Source organism: Panthera pardus, unplaced genomic scaffold, assembly GCF_024362965.1.
Source record: "Panthera pardus isolate Hobbes unplaced genomic scaffold, ASM2436296v1 HiC_scaffold_17, whole genome shotgun sequence".
Lineage (NCBI taxonomy): Eukaryota > Metazoa > Chordata > Mammalia > Carnivora > Felidae > Panthera > Panthera pardus.
The window spans coordinates 27,393,345-27,413,876 of NW_026526732.1; the positions used below are offsets into that span (position 1 = coordinate 27,393,345).

A 20,532-nucleotide genomic window follows, 5' to 3' on the forward strand; every position below is an offset into this window, starting at 1 on the left:
GGGACACTGTGATGGCCCACGAATTCATAGGTTTTCGACCCTGTGAAGACACGGAAGGCCTGAAGTTTAAGAAGCAGCAAACGAAGAGCAAAGACAGTGAGGGTACAGGCTCCTCATGGCGGAAGATAAGGACTTCTTAAAGTTCCACTCCCAAGTTCAAAATCAAGACTTACGGCAAGAAGGTAGAATGATTCTCACGTAACTGTCTACTAACAAACTCGGGAAAGGTCACCCTGGAGCTTCCTCCATCCCTGACGTTGAATCTCACCGGCACTCTGCATGAATGCCTATCCCTGTTGCTATAGCTGCTAACTTTATAAACCAGGAGAGTGGACAGTGGCTCAATGAAGGAGCTTGAGGGGGAAACAGGCAATGCCTCTGATCACTCCTCAACTTCACCTACAATGTTTTATGGTGGGGCTTCCCCCCGACAATGCCCTACACATGACTGAATAGGGCACTGTGACTAAAATCATTCACGTGACAGTAGTCCACTTTGGACTACTGTGGTTTGTACAAGAAGTCCTCAGAGCAATCAATGGTAAAACAGAAGGAATACGACCATAGGTCTCTCAAGGTTTCAGTCTTCTTCTGATCGGAGCTATCATTCCTAATATATGCAATTGAGCGAAGCAATATTAGCAATGATTTATCACGATGTTAATGTATTTATCATAAAAAGCAATCCATCAGTGGCAAAAGAAAACTTAAGAAAAACAGCACAGCAAAAGTCCTTGAGATTTGAATTATTCCCTATTGCCCTTTCCAAAACAACAAAATACCTGCAAATAAACACTTCTAAGTGATTATCAGAAATGAAAACTGAATCTGAAATATAAAATCAGGAGAATACAAGACATAGTTAATGAATCTGCTTTCTTTACCATATACTAAATAGAAATATAACTGAAGAAAAAGATTTAAAATATAATTGAAGACAAATAATCAACGTATCCAAATTCTTATGCACAAATATTTACAGTCGCTAGATTTTTTTTTTTTTGAGCAGGTACTCAAAAATAGAAAGATGCCCTCTTAAATAACTGGACAAAGTACTCTCGGTTTAAAAATTCCTGGCAGTGGAATCAAAGAATCAAAGGAAGACTGATTTCACAACAAAAGAAGAAAAGCCCATTACAGCATATCTCACTATATCACTTCCCCTTATGATAAAGGGAAATAGGAAATCAGACAAATATTGATTCAATGGCTCTTTTTTGTCCTAATTATGGCTTATTCCTATACCCTGAAAGAGGCCTTAAAAACCTCCCAACTATTGTGAATCACAGTCAGACTGAAACCTCCTTATATATGTAAAATCTACCATAAATTTACAGTCGCTACCACAAAAACAGTGTTTTCCAGCTAGGTATTTCTTTATTCTCCTCCCTCTGACTATAAAACCTTTGAGTGCAAGGCTCACATCTGCTTTGTCTCATTTATATGGTTTAGTTCTCTGTACAAAAATGGTTGATAGACCTCACTGCACGCCTGGAATACAAACACATTCCTTTGCACACACGGATGGCATCACCAGCTCTTTATCATTAGGATAAACGCTCCGAATTATCTACTAACAACGGTGAAAGCACGAAAACACATTATAGATAAATATAGATACAGATACAGATACAGATATAGATATAGATAGAATTCATCCACAGTTCCTGGTCCACCATTCTTGCCACCAGTTTGGTGACCCCCTTCTACAGGTTATACAAGCTGGCAAGCTGGCTCTGGGTAAATCTTGAGGCCATGGGTGAAAGTAAAGTTAAATGACATGGCTGAATGGAGACCAACCATGTCCCCAATAACACTGCATTTTCTCTAACTCATCTGCCCCCCACCCCAACACACACACCAAGAGTTGGGAAAGACCAGTTGTCTTTTGATGAACATTCTTAAGCAGTAGGCCAGGAGCCTCTTCTGGTATCACTCTTACGTTCTTAGGCCTAACACTAATAGGCAGAACCTTTATCTCAGACCCAGAACCACAGAAAGCTCAGCTGTCAGGTTCAACCACTCTCTGGATTTGGAAATAGCTTTTAGAGCCTTTCTGGCTCCAATAGCCACTAAGAAAAATGTAAAGTTCTGGTTTGCACATATTTTAAATTGATATTTACATTTCTTCGTCATAATTCTAATTACTTGAAAAGGCTATAATTCTGGCATATTGGAATTATAACAGTTTTTAGTTAAAACATATCACTTATTTAAATGTATTAATGAAATCGAAATACCACACCAATTTGAAAACCAGCTTCATCCATCAAAAAAGTATATGAGCAAACTTAAAAAAAATTTTTTTTAATGTTTATTTATGTGAGAGACAGAACACGAGCTGGGGAGGAGCAAAGAAACAGGGAGACGTAGAATCCGAAGCAGGCTCCAGGCTCTGAGCTGTCAGCATGGAGCCTGATGCGGGGCTCAAACTCATAAACCTTGAGATCATGACCTAAGCTGAAGTCAGATGCTTAACCCACTGAGCCACTGAGGCGCTCCTATGAGCGAACTCTTCAGAGTAAAAGATGCTACATTGTTCTCTTTTCTCCTTGAACTTGTATTTCCATTCTGCTTCCCCAACTTAATTTTCTCTCAATATTATATGTTTTAATTATGTTTTTAATGGTTATTTATTCTGAGAGGCACCATACATGAATGGGGCAGGGGCAGAGAGAGAGAGAGAGAGAGAGAGAGAGAGTCCAAGCAGGCTCTGCACTGTCAGAGCAGAGCCCAATGCAGGGCTTGATCCCATGAACCCTATGATCATGACCTGAGCCAAAATCAAGAGCCAGATGCTCAACCACCCAAGCTACATAAGCGCCTCAATATGTTTCAATTCTTGAGAGCTTTTTTATTAATCTCCCTACTATATTTCTGTGTATAAAATGTATACAAAGTGATTTTTTAAAAGTCTCCTGTGCTCATGAGGCTTAAAAGTGTTTACTTTTCTTCTGGCTTGAGGTACCATTATGAATGCACCTGATACAAACAGTATTAATGATTATATATAAGAATGTTAATGTAGTTAACATGAAAAGTATAACTTTATCGGAAATGCATTCGTAAAGAAACAGATAGGTAGGCCTTGTTTATTTTTATCTTCAATTACTTCATATATCTATGGATGAGTATCCCTTATTGCTAGAATAAGGTGGGATTTAACATCATTTCTAGACTTTTTCACTCTTACAGATGTAAGCAGTAAGAAAACTTAGTTACATAAATAAGAATGAAGGAGACTTGGCATCAAAACATCTTTTTTGTCTATTATAACTAGAAGAGGTCTTCCTTCAATGTTGCTGAAAGCCAAGAAGTAAAAACTAACCTGCAAAAAGATGTGTGGTCTGGTCATTACATTCATCCCTTTTACCAACACAAACACTAGTATTTTCACAGTCCTTTGTTGGGGGAAGACATTTCTGCACCCCCGCAGAACATACCGCGGTAAGATTCAGAATGGGATGGGTAATGGCGATGCTTTCCTTGCTCAAGGGGAAGAAGAGGGACTATAATAGGTAGGCTAGAAAAGGAGATGTGGCAAAATCAGTTTTTGGAAAGGGCACCTATAGATAATGAGGACCAGGAAATCATCTCCCTTAAACTACCTATGCCTTCGTATCTCTAGGAGAGTCTTCATGTTCTCCTATGTGCATGGGTACCCCAGCTGGAACACCGCCCCCAGCCCCCCTGGACAAGAGCGATGCTGGCAGCCATTCTGTCCATTTAGCTTTATGCACACAAAAGTACATGTGGTTTGATAAACACATGAATTTCCTTACAATATATCAGCTTGCAGCATGATGCTATAGGAGAAGCAATAAATTTTTAAAAGACACAGAATCGTAATTCTTGTTCATTCTACTTGCAGAGATGGAAAACGCCTAATAAGTCATTATGTCCTGACAGTTTAGGACTATACTCAACAAAAGACTGTAAGTTCAACGTTTTTAATAATGTCCCAAAACATCTGGAAACCATCCAAAGGTCTAATACTAAGAAAATTACCAGGGTGCCCGGGTGGCTCAGTTGGTTAAGCATCCGACTTTTGTTTTTTTTTGTTTTTTTTTTGTTTTTTTTTTTAATTTTTTTTTAACATTTTTTTTTTATTTATTTTTGAGACAGAGAGAGACAGAGCATGAACAGGGGAGGGGCAGAGAGAGAGGGAGACACAGAATCCGAAGCAGGCTCCAGGCTCTGAGCCATTAGCCCAGAGCCCGATGCGGGGCTCGAACTCACGGACGGCGAGATCGTGACCTGAGCTGAAGTCGGACGCTTAACCGACTGAGCCACCCAGGCGCCCCAAGCATCCGACTTTTGATTTTGGCTCAGGTCATGATCTCACGCCCCACATCGGGCTCTGCGCTGACAGCACAGAGCCTGCTTGGGATTCTCGCTTTCCCTCTCTCTCTGCCCCTCCCCCCACTTGTGCACTCTCTCTCACTCTCCCAAAATAAGTAAGTAAACTTAAAAGAAACTTATTAAATAAATGTTAGAGCAGCCATATAATGGAAGAATATACAATATTTTAATTTGAAGAACATATATTGACATTAGAAAATGTTCTTCACATGATATGGGCTGAAGAAACAAGCAGGAAACAAACATAATTAAAATTTCATATTAACTTATAAACATATGTATATGTAGGAAAAAGTCTGTTAAGAAAATCTATTAAACTGTTTTTAGCGGCTACCTTTAGGTGGTGTAATTATGGGCAACTTTCTTATTTGTTCTTTCCAAATCTCCCACAGAGGGCATTTCTCTCATTGGTGAAGGATGATGGGGAATTGTCCGGAAGGTGGGGAAAATAGACTCACCATCTCAGGGCTGTTGTAGGTGGCCAGAGTTTGTGCGATGGTGTTCAGCCAAGGGGCTGGTGGGAGTCAGATCCACCCCACAGGGTGTAGGGCTGCTTCTCCCCAGTGGGGGTGCCATTTCCCGATCTACGGTCAAAGACTTTGTCCACTGGCTACATTCTTATTGAGGTTTTAGTCATTTCTCTCCTTGACCAATTTTATCCTTTCATCTCACTTCCTCAGCTGTTTCTTTCAGATTACTGACTTCACTCATTCCACAGATGCCTAGAAATCACCACAAACAGGTCCCCATCATGCTAACCTCATGATCTATCCCATTTCATGGATGTAAAAAAGCCATCGGTCCACAAGTAAAAGGCTATAAGCCAGTAAGATTATCTGGGCTTTCAGAGAAACCCAGTAGGAGATTTTTACTTTCACTATATTATACAACTCCGGTCTCCTTACCTCAGCAAGTGTGGGGGGATCTTGACAATGGTATCCACACCACCCAGGGTTTCTGCAGAAGGAAAATTACAAAGTTAAAAATAAATATGTATAGAGTGGGAATCTGCAAATAAATATCACGATTAGTTTTTTTTTTTCCCCTAGAAAATCCTATAATTATAAATTGGTCAGTTCTCAATTATCTGCATGCAAGTTATCCATACTTCAAAATCCTTCTCCCTTGATAGCTCCAAAGACGCCCTTAAAGAAGTTTAAAATTAGGATATATTTCCCTATAGAGATACAAAATGAATAGTTAAATTTTTAACCTGAACTGGAATGCCAGTTTAACCTATTGGCTAACTGGCTAAAATGCTGTATTCTTGTAATAAAAAGCAGAGAAAGGACAAAGGACACAAAAGTAAAAACAAACTCTTGGGATGACATCAAACTAAAAAGCTCTCGCAAAGGAAACCATCAACAAAAACAAAAGGCAACCTACTGAATGAGACAAAATATTTGCAAATCATATATCTCATGAGTTAATATCCAAAATATATGAAGAGTTCATACAACTCAACACCAGAAAATACACAAATAATCCAATTTAAAAATGGGCAGAGGATCTGAGTAGGCATTTTTCCAGAGAAGACATACAGATAGCCAACAGACACATGAAAAGATGTTCAACATCACTCATCATCAGGGAAATGCAAATCAAAACCACTGTGAGATATTAACTCACACCTGTCAGAATGGCTAGAATCCGAAAGGAAAGAAATAAGTGTTGGCAAGGATGTGACAAAAGAGAACCCTTGTGCACTGTTGGCGGAAATGTAAATTGGTACAGACACTGTGAAAAACAGTGTGGAGGTTTCCCAAAAAATTAAACATAGAACTACCATTCAATTCACTAATTCCACTATTATGGGCTCCTTTACTCAAAGAAAACAAAAACGCTAATTCGGAAAGATATATGCATCCTACATTTATCGCAGCAGTATTTACAATAGCCAAGATATGAAAGCTACCTAAGTGTCCCTCAATGAATGAATGGGTAAAGAAGATGTGGTATAATATATACAATGGAATACTACTCAGCCATAAAAAAGAATGTGCCATCTGTGACAACATTGATGGACCTAGAGGGCGTTATGCTAAGTGAAATAAATCAGACAAATACAAATACCACATGATTTCACTTCTATGTGGAATCCAAAAAACAAAATAGACCAAAACCAAAAATACACTCATGAACATGTACAGAGAACTAGTGATCACCAGAGGGGAGGGGTGTGGGGGATGGGTGAAATAGGCGAAGGGGATTAAGAGATTCAAACTTCTAGTTACAAACTAAGTAAATTGCAGGGATGAAAAGTACAGCATCGGGAATATTGCCAATAATATTTTAATAATTTTGCATGATGACATGGTAACCACACTTAAATGTGAACATTTTGTATACAGTGGTCAAAACATTAAGTTGTACACCTGAAATCAATACAGTATTGTATGTCGACTAAACTTCAATTAAAACATAATGGGGCACTTGGGTGGCTCAGTCAGTTAAGCATCTGACTTTAGCTCAGGTGATGATTTTGCGGTTCCTGAGTTCCAGCCACGCACTGGGCTCTGCACAGACAGTGTGGAGCCTGCTTGGGATTCTCTCTCTCCCTCTCTCTCTCTGCCCTTCCCCAACTTGTTCTCTCTCTCTCTCTCTCTCTCGCTCGCTCAAAATAAATAAACTTAAAAAAATAATAGTAAATATAGAAAGGAAAGCTATTTCCTTGAACATACTGTTTCAATACCCTTAAATGATAATTTATACTTGTGAGAGACTTTGCAATTGACAAAGCATTTTATGCGACATCTCATTATTCTCACGCACACTTATGACGTGATATATTCAACTTTTTTTAAATCGCCTATAGCTAGGGATACTGAAAGGAGGCTCACTCTTAAATCTCATGAATTCAGGCTGGATGGTCAATACTTTACCATTGTTGTGGATTATATACATTACTTCTGCCTCCAATTGTAGAGAAAATGAAACACGATTCTTTTTCTAAAAACTGTTCTTTTTTTTTTTTAAAGCTTATTTATTTTGAGAGAGACAAAGACAGCGTGAGTAGGGGAGGGGCAGAGAGAGGGAGAGAGAGAACCCCAAGCAGGCTCCACACGGTCAGTGCACAGCCTGATGTGGGGCTCGAACCCATGAAACCGCAAGATCATGACCCGAGCTGAGACAGAGTGGGGCGCTCAACCACCTGAGCCACCCAGGCGCCACCCCCCCCAACCTAAAAACTGTTCTATTTCAATAGCTCTAACAATTCTGCACCCAATTCTGATGTATGTGGGGGGGGGGGGGAGGGGGAGGGGGGAGGCTTCCCCACATGAACAAGCAATTCTCTCACACCAGCCGAGTGTCCTACAATTTAACTCAATTCTGACGCTATCTACCTGGAGAGAGTATCAGATCAGATCACGGGTTAAGGGCTCAGTCCTCCAGGACTGCACCCCCCCCCCCTTCAGACACCAATCCCAAATCCAGGTTGTCACCTGGGCTTCTGACTGACCGGCTGTAGGTTGAAGGGTCTAATGGCCCCCTCCTTGGGTTCAGTTAATTTGCTAGGATAGCTCGCAGAACTCAGAGAAACATCTCACTCACTACATTCCTGGCTCATTATAAAAGGACATGACCCAGGAATGGCCAGCTGGAGCTGGCAAAGGAGACAGAGCCGCCTAGTGAAAACATGTGGTACGCAGAGATGCATACGTCAAGGTGTGGGGAAGAAGCGTGGAGCTTCCACGCTCTCCGAGGGTCCCATTCTTCGCAAACCTCCATGTGTTTACCCACCCAGGAGCTCTCCACACTGTGTTCTTTTGGTCTTTTCATGGAGACTTCATCACCCAGAAATGATGACATCCTTGGCCATCCGAGACCAATCTCAATCTCCAGCCCTTCTCCTTTCCCTGGACGTCTGGGGTGGGATTAAAAATTCCAACTCTCTAAACACAGGGCAGGTTCTCCTGGCAACTGGCCCCCATTCTTAGGTCACTTCACTAGCATGGCACAAACCACTTCTGGTTCTCTTCACCTAGGAAATTCAAGGATTTTAGGGGCTCCGTGCCAGAAGCCAGGACAAAGACCAAATATATATTTCTTATTAGAAATCCCAATATCACAAGCTCCAATTTGCTCCCAGTTTTTCAGCTCAAACTGCGTTGACTCCTTTCTTCATTGCTTAGGGTCGACGAGCCCTGCCAACGTGAACCGTGTTCATTGGAGGAGGAGGAAACTTTCTCCCAGCCTGTTAAAAGATCAGAAGGAAAAATGGACACGAGATGTATCCCTGAGACTCAGGAGTACGAACAGTCCAAAACGTGATGATGGGATCTGGGTCTGTTGTGGCCAAAGGGACAAACAGTAGGCGTAAGCGAGAGGATCCGCAAAACAGAAAGATGGGATCAGCAGGGTCGGTTATGCTGTCGCCAACAAGGCCAACAGAGGAATGGGAAGAACTGAGGGCAGTCGTTCGGATGAGACACGATAACAAGAAAGCGAAGCCCTGAGATGCATGTGCAGGGAGCATACCCAAGACCACTCGCACCAGCACGGCCTCCAGTTAGCAGGGCAGGGGCCAGTGCTCGGGACAATTTGATGCCGTTCCCCAAGAGGAGGGTTTGACACTAAACAACCAAATCAGTGTAGTTCCCCTCATCAGAGAGAGGGGTTTCTGTTCAACTCAGGATGTTCAATAGTGCCCAGCCCTACAACTGCTAACAAGGAGCCCTGGGTCTGGCTGCGTTCCACTCCAGTGGGGTTGGAGGTAAGAGAAGAGGGCTCGGGGATAACTCCTGAGACACTCAAACATTTCGGCCAGGGGTAAGTGCTGGAGCTGGCAAAGGAGACCGAGCCGCCCAGGCGTGATAAAAATTGGCAGCAGGTGGTCCTGGAGGCCAGGGTCAGGCGTCCATGGGTATGCGCTGTGGGGCTGAGAGCGCCCTGCTGGACCGAGGTCTGTATACCTTAGCCTTCACCCTCCGTTGGTGGAATGATGAAGGAGGAAGGCAGATGGCAGTGAGCTGAAGGGTAAGTAGGAAGTGGGGATGTGGACACGATCACTAGAGACTTTTTAAGAAGTGTGTGGCTGCGCGTGTAACAGAAACTGTAGCTGGAAGCAAAAGTAGGTGGGAAGGTGGAGGGAAGGACGGCAGTGAATGGACTCCTCTTCCCCTACCCGGCGTCCCAGCCTCTCTCTAGTTTTCTTTCCCCTCCCCTCCATTTTCCAAATCCATTCTACACAAGTCCCTGGACGTATGTAAAACACTAAAAGTTTCTAAAATGAAGACATAGGCCCCTCCAGTTCTGATGTTCTGACATCTTATCCCGTCCAGCCGTTCCCGGCTCACATGCCTCTGGGATTGCCAGTTCTGGAAGGAGAATGCTATTCTCTCCTCGGTCTACAATCTGACCCCTTCCCTTATTCTTGTCTGTTCCCTAGTCAGACGCTTGTCTCCCTGACAAGAAAAATACATAACCTCGTTCACTCGAAATAGAGGAAAGATACATACCTATATTCCTTATCTGTAGTTACACAACCATTAAGAAAACTGATTTTCGGGGGCACCTGGTTCACCCAGTCAGTAGAGCATGTGACTCTTCATCTTGGGGTTGTAAGTTCAAGCCCCACACTGGGTGTAGAGATTACTTAAAAAAAAATCGTTAGAAATAAAAAAAAGAGGGGCGCCTGGGTGGCTCAGTCGGTTGGGCGGCCGACTTCAGCTCAGGTCGCAATCTCGCGGTCCGTGAGTTCGAGCCCCGCGTCGGGCTCTGGGCTGATGGCCCAGAGCCTGGAGCCTGCTTCCGATTCTGTGTCTCCCTCTCTCTCTGCCCCTCCCCCATTCATGCTCTGTCTCTCTCTGTCTCAAAAATAAATAAAACGTTAAAAAAAGAAATAAAAAAAGAAAACTGATTTTCAGATAAGTGTTCATAACAAAGTAGAAAATAAAACCAAAAAACTAAAGTTAAAAAACAAAAACAAATGACAGTCCACCATATATAGTATAACCCTTTGCAGAAGGGAAATACTCCAAAATGTGATTAATGTTCTTTTGGGTGTTGAGATTACAAGTGATATTAGTTTTTTTCTTTATGCTGTACAAACATTTTTCAACATTCTAAAATGAGTATATATAAATTTATAAATAGAAAAAAAGATGAATATCACTTAAGACCCAAACGAGTGACCAATGGACTTTGTTTATTGAACATCTGCTTCTCCTCCTACAGGGGCAGAAGCCACAGAGAAACATCAGCAACAGTCCCTATGTTCAAGAAGCACTTGTCTACACTGTCGACCTTTGTTGTTTTGGCTGACCAGCATCCACTCCCTTGTCTTCTGAAACAGCAAGCTATCTTTGTTTTTAGGAAACCATCCCTTTCTGACTCAGAGATTTCATTAAGCCTCGTAGCTTAGGCCTAGGCCAGTTAGGCCATTCTATTCCTTAGCTAGAGGACTGGTTTGGGTGCACACGTGACTCCTCAGGATCAAGAGAGAACAAATGAAACCGAAAACTGGGAGGAGTGACTCGAAGAGCCCCAGTCTCTTGAGACAATTGGATGATGGGCCAAGTGGGACATGACCTCTTTCTCCTGCGATGGTTTAGGTATGGCGATGGCCTATCTCCTATGATAGAGATGCTTTCAGTGGGAGAGGACTCCTCTCTCCTGTGACAGGCTAAATGTCATGGTGACCCCTCTCTCCTATGATGGTTCAAGTGGGAGATAACTCCTTTCTCTTGAGATGGACTGGGTGTGGAAATGACTCTTCTCTCCCATGATGGCTTTAGTGGGAGATGATCCCTCTCCCCTCAGACGGTCCAAGTGTGCTAATGTTTCTTTCTCATGATATGGTCTAAATGTGATCATTCAGAAGCCCAAAGCCATGGAGACTCACATAGAGCATGTCAGTCACCCCAAAAAGAGCAGAACAAGGTCCTTGAACAGCGTCTAATTCCTGAACCAAACTCACCCCCACAGCTAGCCTCACCAGGGATAGTGAGTTAATACAGTGAATAAATTGTTTTGCTTAAATCAACTTGAATTAGGGTTTTGTTTTCCTCTGTTCTTCATTTGCTTTTGGTCTCCTGACTACAATATTTCTCAATTATCCTGGCCCTAGAAGAGTAGCTACAGCCAACTATAATCCAAAGTAGCAGGTGCTCTAAGACAGTCATGAGGGCAGGGCTCCAAACACAGAGGAGAAACTGATTCAACTGAAGAGCTCAGGAAATGCTTCCTCTGTGAGGTGGGCCTTAGGAGTCTGGGAATGGAATTCTCAGCATGAGTAAAGGCAGAGGAGTGTGCAGGGCACAGCGTGTTCAAGGAAGTGTTTGTAGTTTATTGAACCCTTGGTAGGGGGAGCAGTAAGAAAGAACAGCCAGGGTTGGATTCTGAAGCATGTTCTAAGGAATTTACCCTTTTATCTAGACAGAAATTATGGAGGTTGAGGAGGGGAAAGTGTTTACAGTAAAAAAAAAAAAAAAGAAAAAAATTGGTGGACGGGGGGAACATAGACTGGAGTGGGAAAGAGAACAGGAAACCATATAGTCTTTGTTCATGTTGCCTTCTCCCTCTGACATGCCCTTCTAACACACTCCTTATAGGGAGGAAGCATTTTACTCGTCCTTATATCCCCACTGCTCAATACAGGGGAGGCCTTCATAAATGTTTGCTAAATAAGTGAAGAAAAGAAGGAATCCACAGTTTACCTATTTTTCAAGTCAAATCTACTTTTTTTCATCAAAAGTTTTTTAACATTTTTATTTATTTTTGAGAGACAGAGAGCCTGAGCATGAGCAGGGTAGGGGCAGAGAGAGAAGGAGACACAGAATCCGAAACAGGTTCCAGGCTCTGAGCTATCAGCACAGAGCCTGATGCGGGGCTTGAACTCACAAACTGCGAGATCACGACCTGAGTGAAAGTCAGACGCTCAACTGACTGAGCCGCCCAGGCAGCCCAGCTCAAATCTACTTTAAAAGCCCACCAGCTCACACCAATTCCCACCACTCAACCCCTAACCCCACACACATGACCTCCTCTTTTGATGTTTTCCTGATTTACTCATTTCAACTTGTAAAACGAATGCCAGGCCCTGTTACTTAACTATCTCGTGTACTGTCGTCTCCTCTTGGTAACTATAGAACAGTCACTGGGAAAGGACTCACATCCGCTCTTATAGTCAGGCTGGACTCCAGGCTCGACTCAGATAGTCTACTTACTTCCCAGGTGGGTTCAAGGACTTAAACTCAGCAACACTGCAGTATAACTTAACAAGATGTTGAGTATCAAAATTTAAACATTAAAAATACTACATTACACTTCTCTTCCCTGTTATCTAAATCTGCTTAACTTACAGCAAAATAATAACGAATACAAGGAATGGCATGTTTAAAGCGCAGTCAAGCCCTGCTTTATTATGTTACTCAGCCATCTGTGACCCTTCATTAGAGGCATTTGGGAATCTAGCTCTGAATCACTCTGCTGAATGACAATGGCAATGCAAAAATAGTCCTGTGGCTTTAAGAGCCTCACTGCTCATTTATATTTGGTCCATATTTCTGTAACAGTAAACAATGGTCAAGTTCTGCCTACGTGATAAAGTTCCTGGTAGAAAATACGATAGGCAGATGTTAAAGAAAAATGATATTGCTATGATTACTTGTACACACACACCCAACACATGTGAATTCGGATCTTCTAAGTGTTAACAGAGTTGCCTAAAACATCATCGGATTCTACATCTAGAGGCAAACCTACTAATGGCACTTATCTCTTTTCAGGTTGTGCCACATCGGTGTCATAACAAGCACTGACTGCTTTCTGGTCAAGAGAGAAAGAGATGTAATTTTATTTTGTAACTGAATGGCAACCGAGGAATCACATGCAGGCTTGGGCAAGGCCAGGGCCCCACGGGGCTGCCTTGGTTTCTCCTCGGCCTTTCCTTCTTCCCATCACTATCACCCAAGGCATGCTCCTGATCCCTCTGCATTCCCAACCAGAAACTAAATTTTGATTGCCCAAATTCCTGCTTAATTGGAACGTCTTTCGGTCTTCTCTGAGGTGGAGTTCTGCCCCCTGGGTCTGATGGGAAACCCAAATGTGCTACCTGGAACTTATTTCAATGCTTGCACAGCTCACAAATTTAAAATCCCACCTGTCTGAAGGGCAGACCACAACAGAATTGCAGACGTAACACAATCCCACCCGTGCGTAATTCTTCATGTACAATAACCATGGAAGCCAATACTCAACAAGCCGGCCTCTATCTGGAAAATCAAATCAAATAAGCCATTCCTGGCTGGTCACATTCGCCAGTGTTTCCAGAGGGGGGTTGCTGGTTCAACTTCCCTCTTCCCCACAGGCGCTTGGAATCGGGCCCCTGGATTCGCACCGGCTGGTGGTCCTAACTCGGAGATGGGTGACCATCATCCACCTTGCTGGGGATCTGGAAAAGGGGGCCTCCTGGCGGGGAAGACGGCCGTTCCCCGTTAAGGTTTACTAGAAGATAGAGACCAGAGGGGAGGCGGATGGATGCTAACGCCCGAACCAAAATTCTCATATCCCACATCTAATCACTGAAGCAACTCTCGCAAATCGCGCGAAATTCATCCATCACCGAAGCTCCGCGGAAGCACCCCCCCCCTTCCCCCCCACGCATCAGGGCCGGCTTAGCCCCAGCCCGCGCGGCCCTCCGGCGGCGGCGAGCAGGGGCGCGGGCGCCGACCGGCCGGGCAGGTGCCCCGCGCCCCGCGCTTACCCAGGGCCCAGGTGCAGCTCTCTTTGATGGCTTTGTACTTGCTCCCGGACGCTTCCTTCTGCAGCTTCCTCAGGATCTCTTCCATCTTGACCTTCGTAGGGGTCCGGCCACCGACAGCGAGAGGAGCGCGCGCGAGGCCCGGCCAGGAACGCCGCCGCCGCCACTGCCCGGCCCCGGGCGCCTAGGCGGCCGCTGCGCTCGCCCCCCTCCGGCCCGGCGCGGCGGCTGATGAATCACGCCCGCTCCATGCCGCGGGCCACGTCAGCCCCGCCGCCCCGCCCCGCCCGCCGCCCCGCCCGCCAGGGTCAGGTGCGCTCGGCGCGCGCGGCGGCGGCGGGCTGGAGGCTGGAGGCTGGAGGCCGGAGGCCGCGGCCCCCGACCCGCCGCCCGGGCAGGCCCCGAGGCCCCGCGGAAAGGTGGAGGCGGATGTCCGGAGCTGGCTCGCCGGCCGGGCGTTGGCCGGGCGCGGCCCGAGGGAGCGTCTGATCGGCGGCGGGCAGCCGGCGGGGAGGGGCCTCGCTGCGGTCACCCCGACCCCGACCCGCGACCCCGGCCCTGCGCCGCGGCGGGCGGCGTGGGGGCGGCCCCGCCGGCCTTGCGGAGCCCCCCGCGCGGTGTGGCGGCGCGCCCTAGCATCCCGTTGTCCGGCGCTCTCTGTTTAGTGAGCAGCCCTCTTGGGCCACTCTCGGTGACAGGCTCGGGCGCTACCTGGGAATAGACTGTTGTTCTGCCCAACCTTGTACCAACACTATCCCGTGGAGGGGCTGGAGGGTGGGGGTTCATATCCCCATTATACACACGAGGAAGCCAGGCCCGGAGAGGCGCACTTACTTCCCCAGCCTCCAAGAGTTAGCCTCAAAACACATTTTTGTATTCGAACCCGCTTTTAAAAATGTCTCTTCTATTTCCCAACCCCCCCCCCCCGCCACCCCGATTTCCCTTCCTCTCTTGAGCTAGATTGTTATTCTCTGAAAAAAAAAAAGGGGGGGGGGGGGGAGACGCACAGGGGCCCAAACAGGTATCCAACTTCGGTGGGGGTGGGAGAGGGTGGACAGGAAGAGCTTCCGCAATGGAGAACCCTTAGGCTGAACTTGGGAAACAGACCGGGTGGCCGGATGTGGAAGGAAAGCAGCATTGGCCAGGGCCTCAGATCCTGAGAGAGCACGCTCTCTCGGTAACTTAATGTCCTTCACTCTGGAGGCCCTGGAATAGGCAAGAGGGAAAGCAGGAATCTCATTTGACATCTCATTGTTTCCCTGTTGTGAACACCGTGACTAGGAACGAAGAAGGGATTTGAAGCATATTCGTTTCTCTTTAGAAATGTAACTGTAGTGGTAGTGGGGGGAAAAAAATGGCAAAGGAGTAACTGGCAGCCGGGAGAACAGTAATCTAGAAATAAGCCAATGGTAGGTGGAAAGAATAGAGGAAAATATAGCAAGAGATATTTAAGGAGTTGAAGCTGTACCGTTTACTGACAGATTGAGGTGGTTAGCATCTGGGATGATTTCCAGGTTTCTCCTCTGAGAAAATGGGAGGGTGGTGGCCCCCTCTTCCAAGTTAAAGAAGAGAAGGGTTTGGCTCAGTTTTGAACGTATTCAGGTTGAAAACGATAATGAGATACCCACAGGGTGTTTCATTTATGGGCGGGAACTCAGGACAGTGCCGCCTGGTAGAAACAGGATTCGAAAGCCTTCAGGTATTGAGAACGGTTGATGCCTGGGGTTTGGCAAAGGTTGCAGGAGGCAGTGGCTGGAATGGGGAGAGCAGGATGCCAGGAAGGAAGTTGCGGGCCCCTTCATTTTTTTAAAAAAAGTATTTATTATCTTTATGATTAAAAGAAAGTTTACTTACGCTACAAACTATAAAATGAAAAGTCATTTCAGAGATATAAAGTTTAAACAGCTTTGTAAAAAAGCTTTTACAGAGTATTAAGAAACAGATGCACTTGTATGCTCTGAAAAAATAGGCAGTGATTATGAAGTCAGTGCAAAAGACATGCAAATAAGTATAACCTATGAAAAGTGTTCAAGCACCTACTGATCAAAAGAGCACAAACATTGAAAGAAAATGTGATTTTTAAAAAAATCAATCAAATTGGCTGAAAGATTGTAAATGCTGTTGCCCAGTATTAGTAAGGAGCTAGCCAACTGGATCATCTCGTACTGTGGGTGCTAGAGGAAGGGTAATCCTAGAGGGATTTTTGGATGGGAATACAGCACAGAAATGGCTACAATCCAGCAATCCTACTTTTAGGAATTCATCGGAAGCAAGTGATTATAGAAGTGGGTAAATATTTTCTGACAAGGATTTCAATGTGCTGTTCAATCATTTTTTTAAAAATTGAAAACCGCCTACAATCCAACATTAGAGAAATGGGTAAATAACCCATGATGTATGTATCCATAAAGCAGCATACGATATAGCCTTTAAGAATAATGTGGGAGAGGAATATTGAATGACATGAAAAGTGGTTGCTACTGCATAGCCAAATGAACTAAGAAGGTCATAAAAAGCTACATACATCCATGCACTAAATGACCTCAGTTTTGTTACTTAAACATTTGGTGTGGATGTACATAAAAGTTTTAAAAAATAAACATACACACACAGGAAAATAAACATTTTTTTTCTTTTTAAAATTGCAACGTGTTTTATTTTAAGTGGTAGAAAAAAGAGAAGTAGTATACAGGCAATGTCTATAGAGTGGACAGAGATAAATACAGAAAAGGATCAAATGGATGTGAGAGTTTAGTTAGGAAGCCTGTCCAAGAAGAGTAACGAGGGCAGAGTTTGGTTGCAGTAGATTCAGAGCCGAGAGAAACACAGGTGTAAACAACCCGCTCTAAATGTTGGCTATGAAGGAAAGTGAGAGCAGAATCATCAAAACACTTTTTTCAAACATCAGGTCCCTAGAAAATACCCTTTGTATCCACCCACTGTATGCAGACATACATGTATAGGTAGATTAAAAAACTGAAACAAAAAAAATGTTTAAGTCGCCTCCACACCCAATGAGGGCTGGAACTCACAACCTCGAGATCAATAGTCTCCTGCTCTACTGACTGAGCCAGCCAGGTGCCCCTGAAACAAAGTGTTTATTTATAAAAGGATACTTACTGTTAAATAGAATAGAGTTACTATTAAATAGGATTTGATTCATTGTGGCGGGCTTGCTTGCCTGCTCTTAAATTCATTCCAGGCTGGAGACAGGAGGATAATGCTACATGCACAACCCAGGTGCTACATGCTTTGATGTCTCTTCCTTCCCACTAGTCTCAGTTATTTTGGTTAAAAATTCTAGTTCACACAAATAAGTTGCCATGCATGCTATTAATATACTTCTACTTAGCAAGTGAAATTACAAATTTCAGCAGGTTCTTCTTTAATCCTCAGCTAAAATGGTGATACATTTATATAAATTCTTCAGTGTATTTGAATCACAAAGCATTGGTAAGTAGTTTTCTTCTTTGGGCATCAACGTTAACACAATTATGGATTCAGGATTTTGAAAAACAAACAGATCTTTTCTTTAAGTGCTTTTTCTTGGTATTTCAAAGGTCTTTATTGGAAATGTTTGAAGTTTGACACAGAGACTTGTAATATCATTAATATCTTTAATTTTATTCCATTCAGGGCGTCTTTACTAATGACGCTCTCTTCCTGTGCTGCAAAAATGTTGAGAACATATAGTAACCATGGTGATTACTTAAAATGTATTTTGTAACTGTTGGATATATTCAGCATCTTGAAATATAGTGTTACTTTTTTTCCTGTAGATCCAACTCCAGTTATTAAAAAACGTTAAGTTATATGTGCCAATTTTGTTGCTAAAATACCATCTCCAAAAATGTTAGCCAAATGAGATAGCTTTTAAACAAAAATGTGAATCCCATTCCTGAGTTCATATAGCTTAATTAATATTTCCCTCATAACAACCAATAATTCCAGTATGATATAACATATACATATGTTAGTTCATGGAAAGGCTAAGCTAATTTAACAATGACCCAACAAGACAGTGGTTTACGGAACATAGATGGACTTTTATTTATCATTTAAACTACGTCCTCAGTCCCAGGGCAGGTCAGCATATACCAGTTCCAGGAGATCATTTGAGGACGATGTACCTTACTTACATCTCACTGCTCCACCATCCTGGAAGGCATTGTTCTCCCACAGTGGGTCCTAGGCAGGTTGCATTCTAACTGATAGGAAGTCAAATAGAGAGTATATGAGCCCAGGCGTCAGATAGACGTGACGGAAGTCACGCAAATCCCTTCTCTATTCCATTGGTGAAGGCTGCAGAGACCCACTTGGATACAATGTAGTTTATCTGGGCCTTCAAGCCCCCCCCCCCCCCCCCCCAGATATCCTCCAGAGGCAGAGGAAGAAGAATTTGGTGGATGACCACCCCTGTCAGTTATGGTTCCGATGTGAACAAAACGTAACAAAAAGTAAAGGTTCTCTTAATGAAGTTAAACAATTATCACTACATTTGTTTTCAAGAGACTCGTGAAGATTCAGTAGAAGTCTTAGGATGCCAAATGTATGAACAGTCTGTGAACAGTGTTTCCAAGTAGCAATGTAGGTGGTGATTTCTAATAACATTTGAAATTACTCCGCCAAGTTTCCTGGTCACGTTTACTTCTGAATCACTTGCAATTCTATTACAATTTACCGGCTTAATTTATATTTTTCAGACAGTATTCCTCCAATTCTATCAAGGTCCTCAAACCAGTTATATTTTAGCTTAAATTTAAACAGAATAAATCCTTCATAAAAATTGGCATCTACATTTGACATAAATTGAATGTATGATAACTTGAAATATCAGTGCTCCCATTAAGTAGAATCATAGAACCTGTGTCTGCTCGCACCTTACTAAGTATTAATTCTATTCTGTATATTCTCTGGACCTATAAATTTGTGAAGAGACCGTATTATCACTTAGCAGTATCGTTTTAAGTTTCTCTGATGATTTGTCATCAAGGATCGTATTCACCATGACCATACACGCCAAGAATAATTTTTTTCAACAACTATGTGGGTAATTTTCTCTTTGTCCACGCATATACAACTAAATACAAAACTAAATAGTAACAATTTCTCATAACCAATGTAAAATGGTGAGATAATGTTGACAAATTTGTCTTTTTTCCCCTACTTTGAAAATATTTGAGGGCCTTATCAACAAGTTTGACTTACTGTATTTCCAAGTTTGTGTTTCCCTTTTTGTAAGATTTTAGATTTTCATTTGCAATGATATCATTTCTTCTTGAGAAAGAAGAACAAAACTGGAGGCATTGCATTCCCTTATTTCAAACTATGTTACAAAGCTATACTAATTAAAACAATGGGGTTGGCATGAAAACAGACACATAGATCAATGGAACAGAATAGAGAACCCAGAAATAAGTCCTTGTGTGTATAGTCAAATAATTTACAACGAAGGAGGCAAGAATGTACAATGGGAAAAGGACAGTTTCTTCAAAGATGGTGCTGGGAAAATTGGACAAGCACAAGCAAAAAAAAAGAAAAAAAAAGAAAGAAAAAGAAAAAGAAATTGGACCACTCACTGTCTTACACCATACACAAAAATAAACTCAAAATGGAAATAAAAACTTCAACGTAAGACCAGAACCTATAAAACTCCTAGAAGAAAGCATAGGCAGTAAGCTCCTTGACATTGGTCTTGGCAATATTATTTTGGAACTGACTCCCAAGACAATGGCAACAAAAGCAAAAATAAACAAATGAGACTACATCAGACTAAAAGGCTTCTGCATAGTGAAAGAAAACATCAATAAAAAAGGCCACGAGCTGAATGGGAGAAGATACTGATATTTGAGAATCATACATCCAATAAGGGGTTAATATCCAAAATATATGAAGAACTCACATAACTCAATAATAAACAAATAAAAACGAAATAATCCAATTTAAAAATGGGCACAAGATGGCTCGCCTAGGTGGCTCAGTTGGTTACGTGTCCAACTTCAGCTCAGGTCATGATCTCGCAGTTCATGAGTCTGAGCCCCATATCGAACTCTGCACTCTCAGTGCAGAGCTTGCTTGGGATTCTCTCTCTCTCCCTCGCTCTCTGCCCCTCCCCCACTCGCGCACACATGCGCACGCGCTCTCTCAAAAATAAATCAATAAACTTTAAAAAAATGGGCAGAAGATCTGAATAGACATTTTTCTAAACACACACAGATGGCCAATAACACACAAAAAGATGCTTAATGGGTGCCTGGGTGGCTCAGTTGATTAAGCGAAGATTTTGGTTCTTTGAGTTCGAGCCCCGCATGGGGCTCTGTGCTGAGACGCAGAGCCTACTTGGGATTCCTTCTCTCCATCTCTCTCTGGCCCTCTCCCATTCACACTCCATGCATACTCTCTTTCTCAAAAATAAATAAATAAACTTAAAAAAAAAAAAGATGCTTGATATCATTAGTCATCAAGGA

At 43.2% G+C, this 20,532-nt stretch overlaps 1 protein-coding gene across 5 annotated transcripts in view; it reads right to left on the reverse strand.

The window, feature by feature from the left end:
* Nucleotides 1-14,276, reverse strand: part of ARFGEF3 (ARFGEF family member 3) — a 183,739-nt gene extending 169,463 nt beyond the window's left edge. For all 5 annotated transcript variants that reach the window (XM_019420456.2, XM_053904438.1, XM_019420455.2 and 2 more), the window contains exons 1-2: nt 14,069-14,276; nt 5,268-5,319 (exon numbers count right to left, since the gene is read on the reverse strand). In XM_019420456.2, coding sequence (XP_019276001.2) covers nt 5,268-5,319; nt 14,069-14,153 — 137 coding nt within the window. In that variant the 5' untranslated portion in view covers nt 14,154-14,276. The remainder of the gene's footprint in view (nt 1-5,267; nt 5,320-14,068) is intronic.
* Between the last annotated feature and the right edge of the window lie 6,256 nt (nt 14,277-20,532).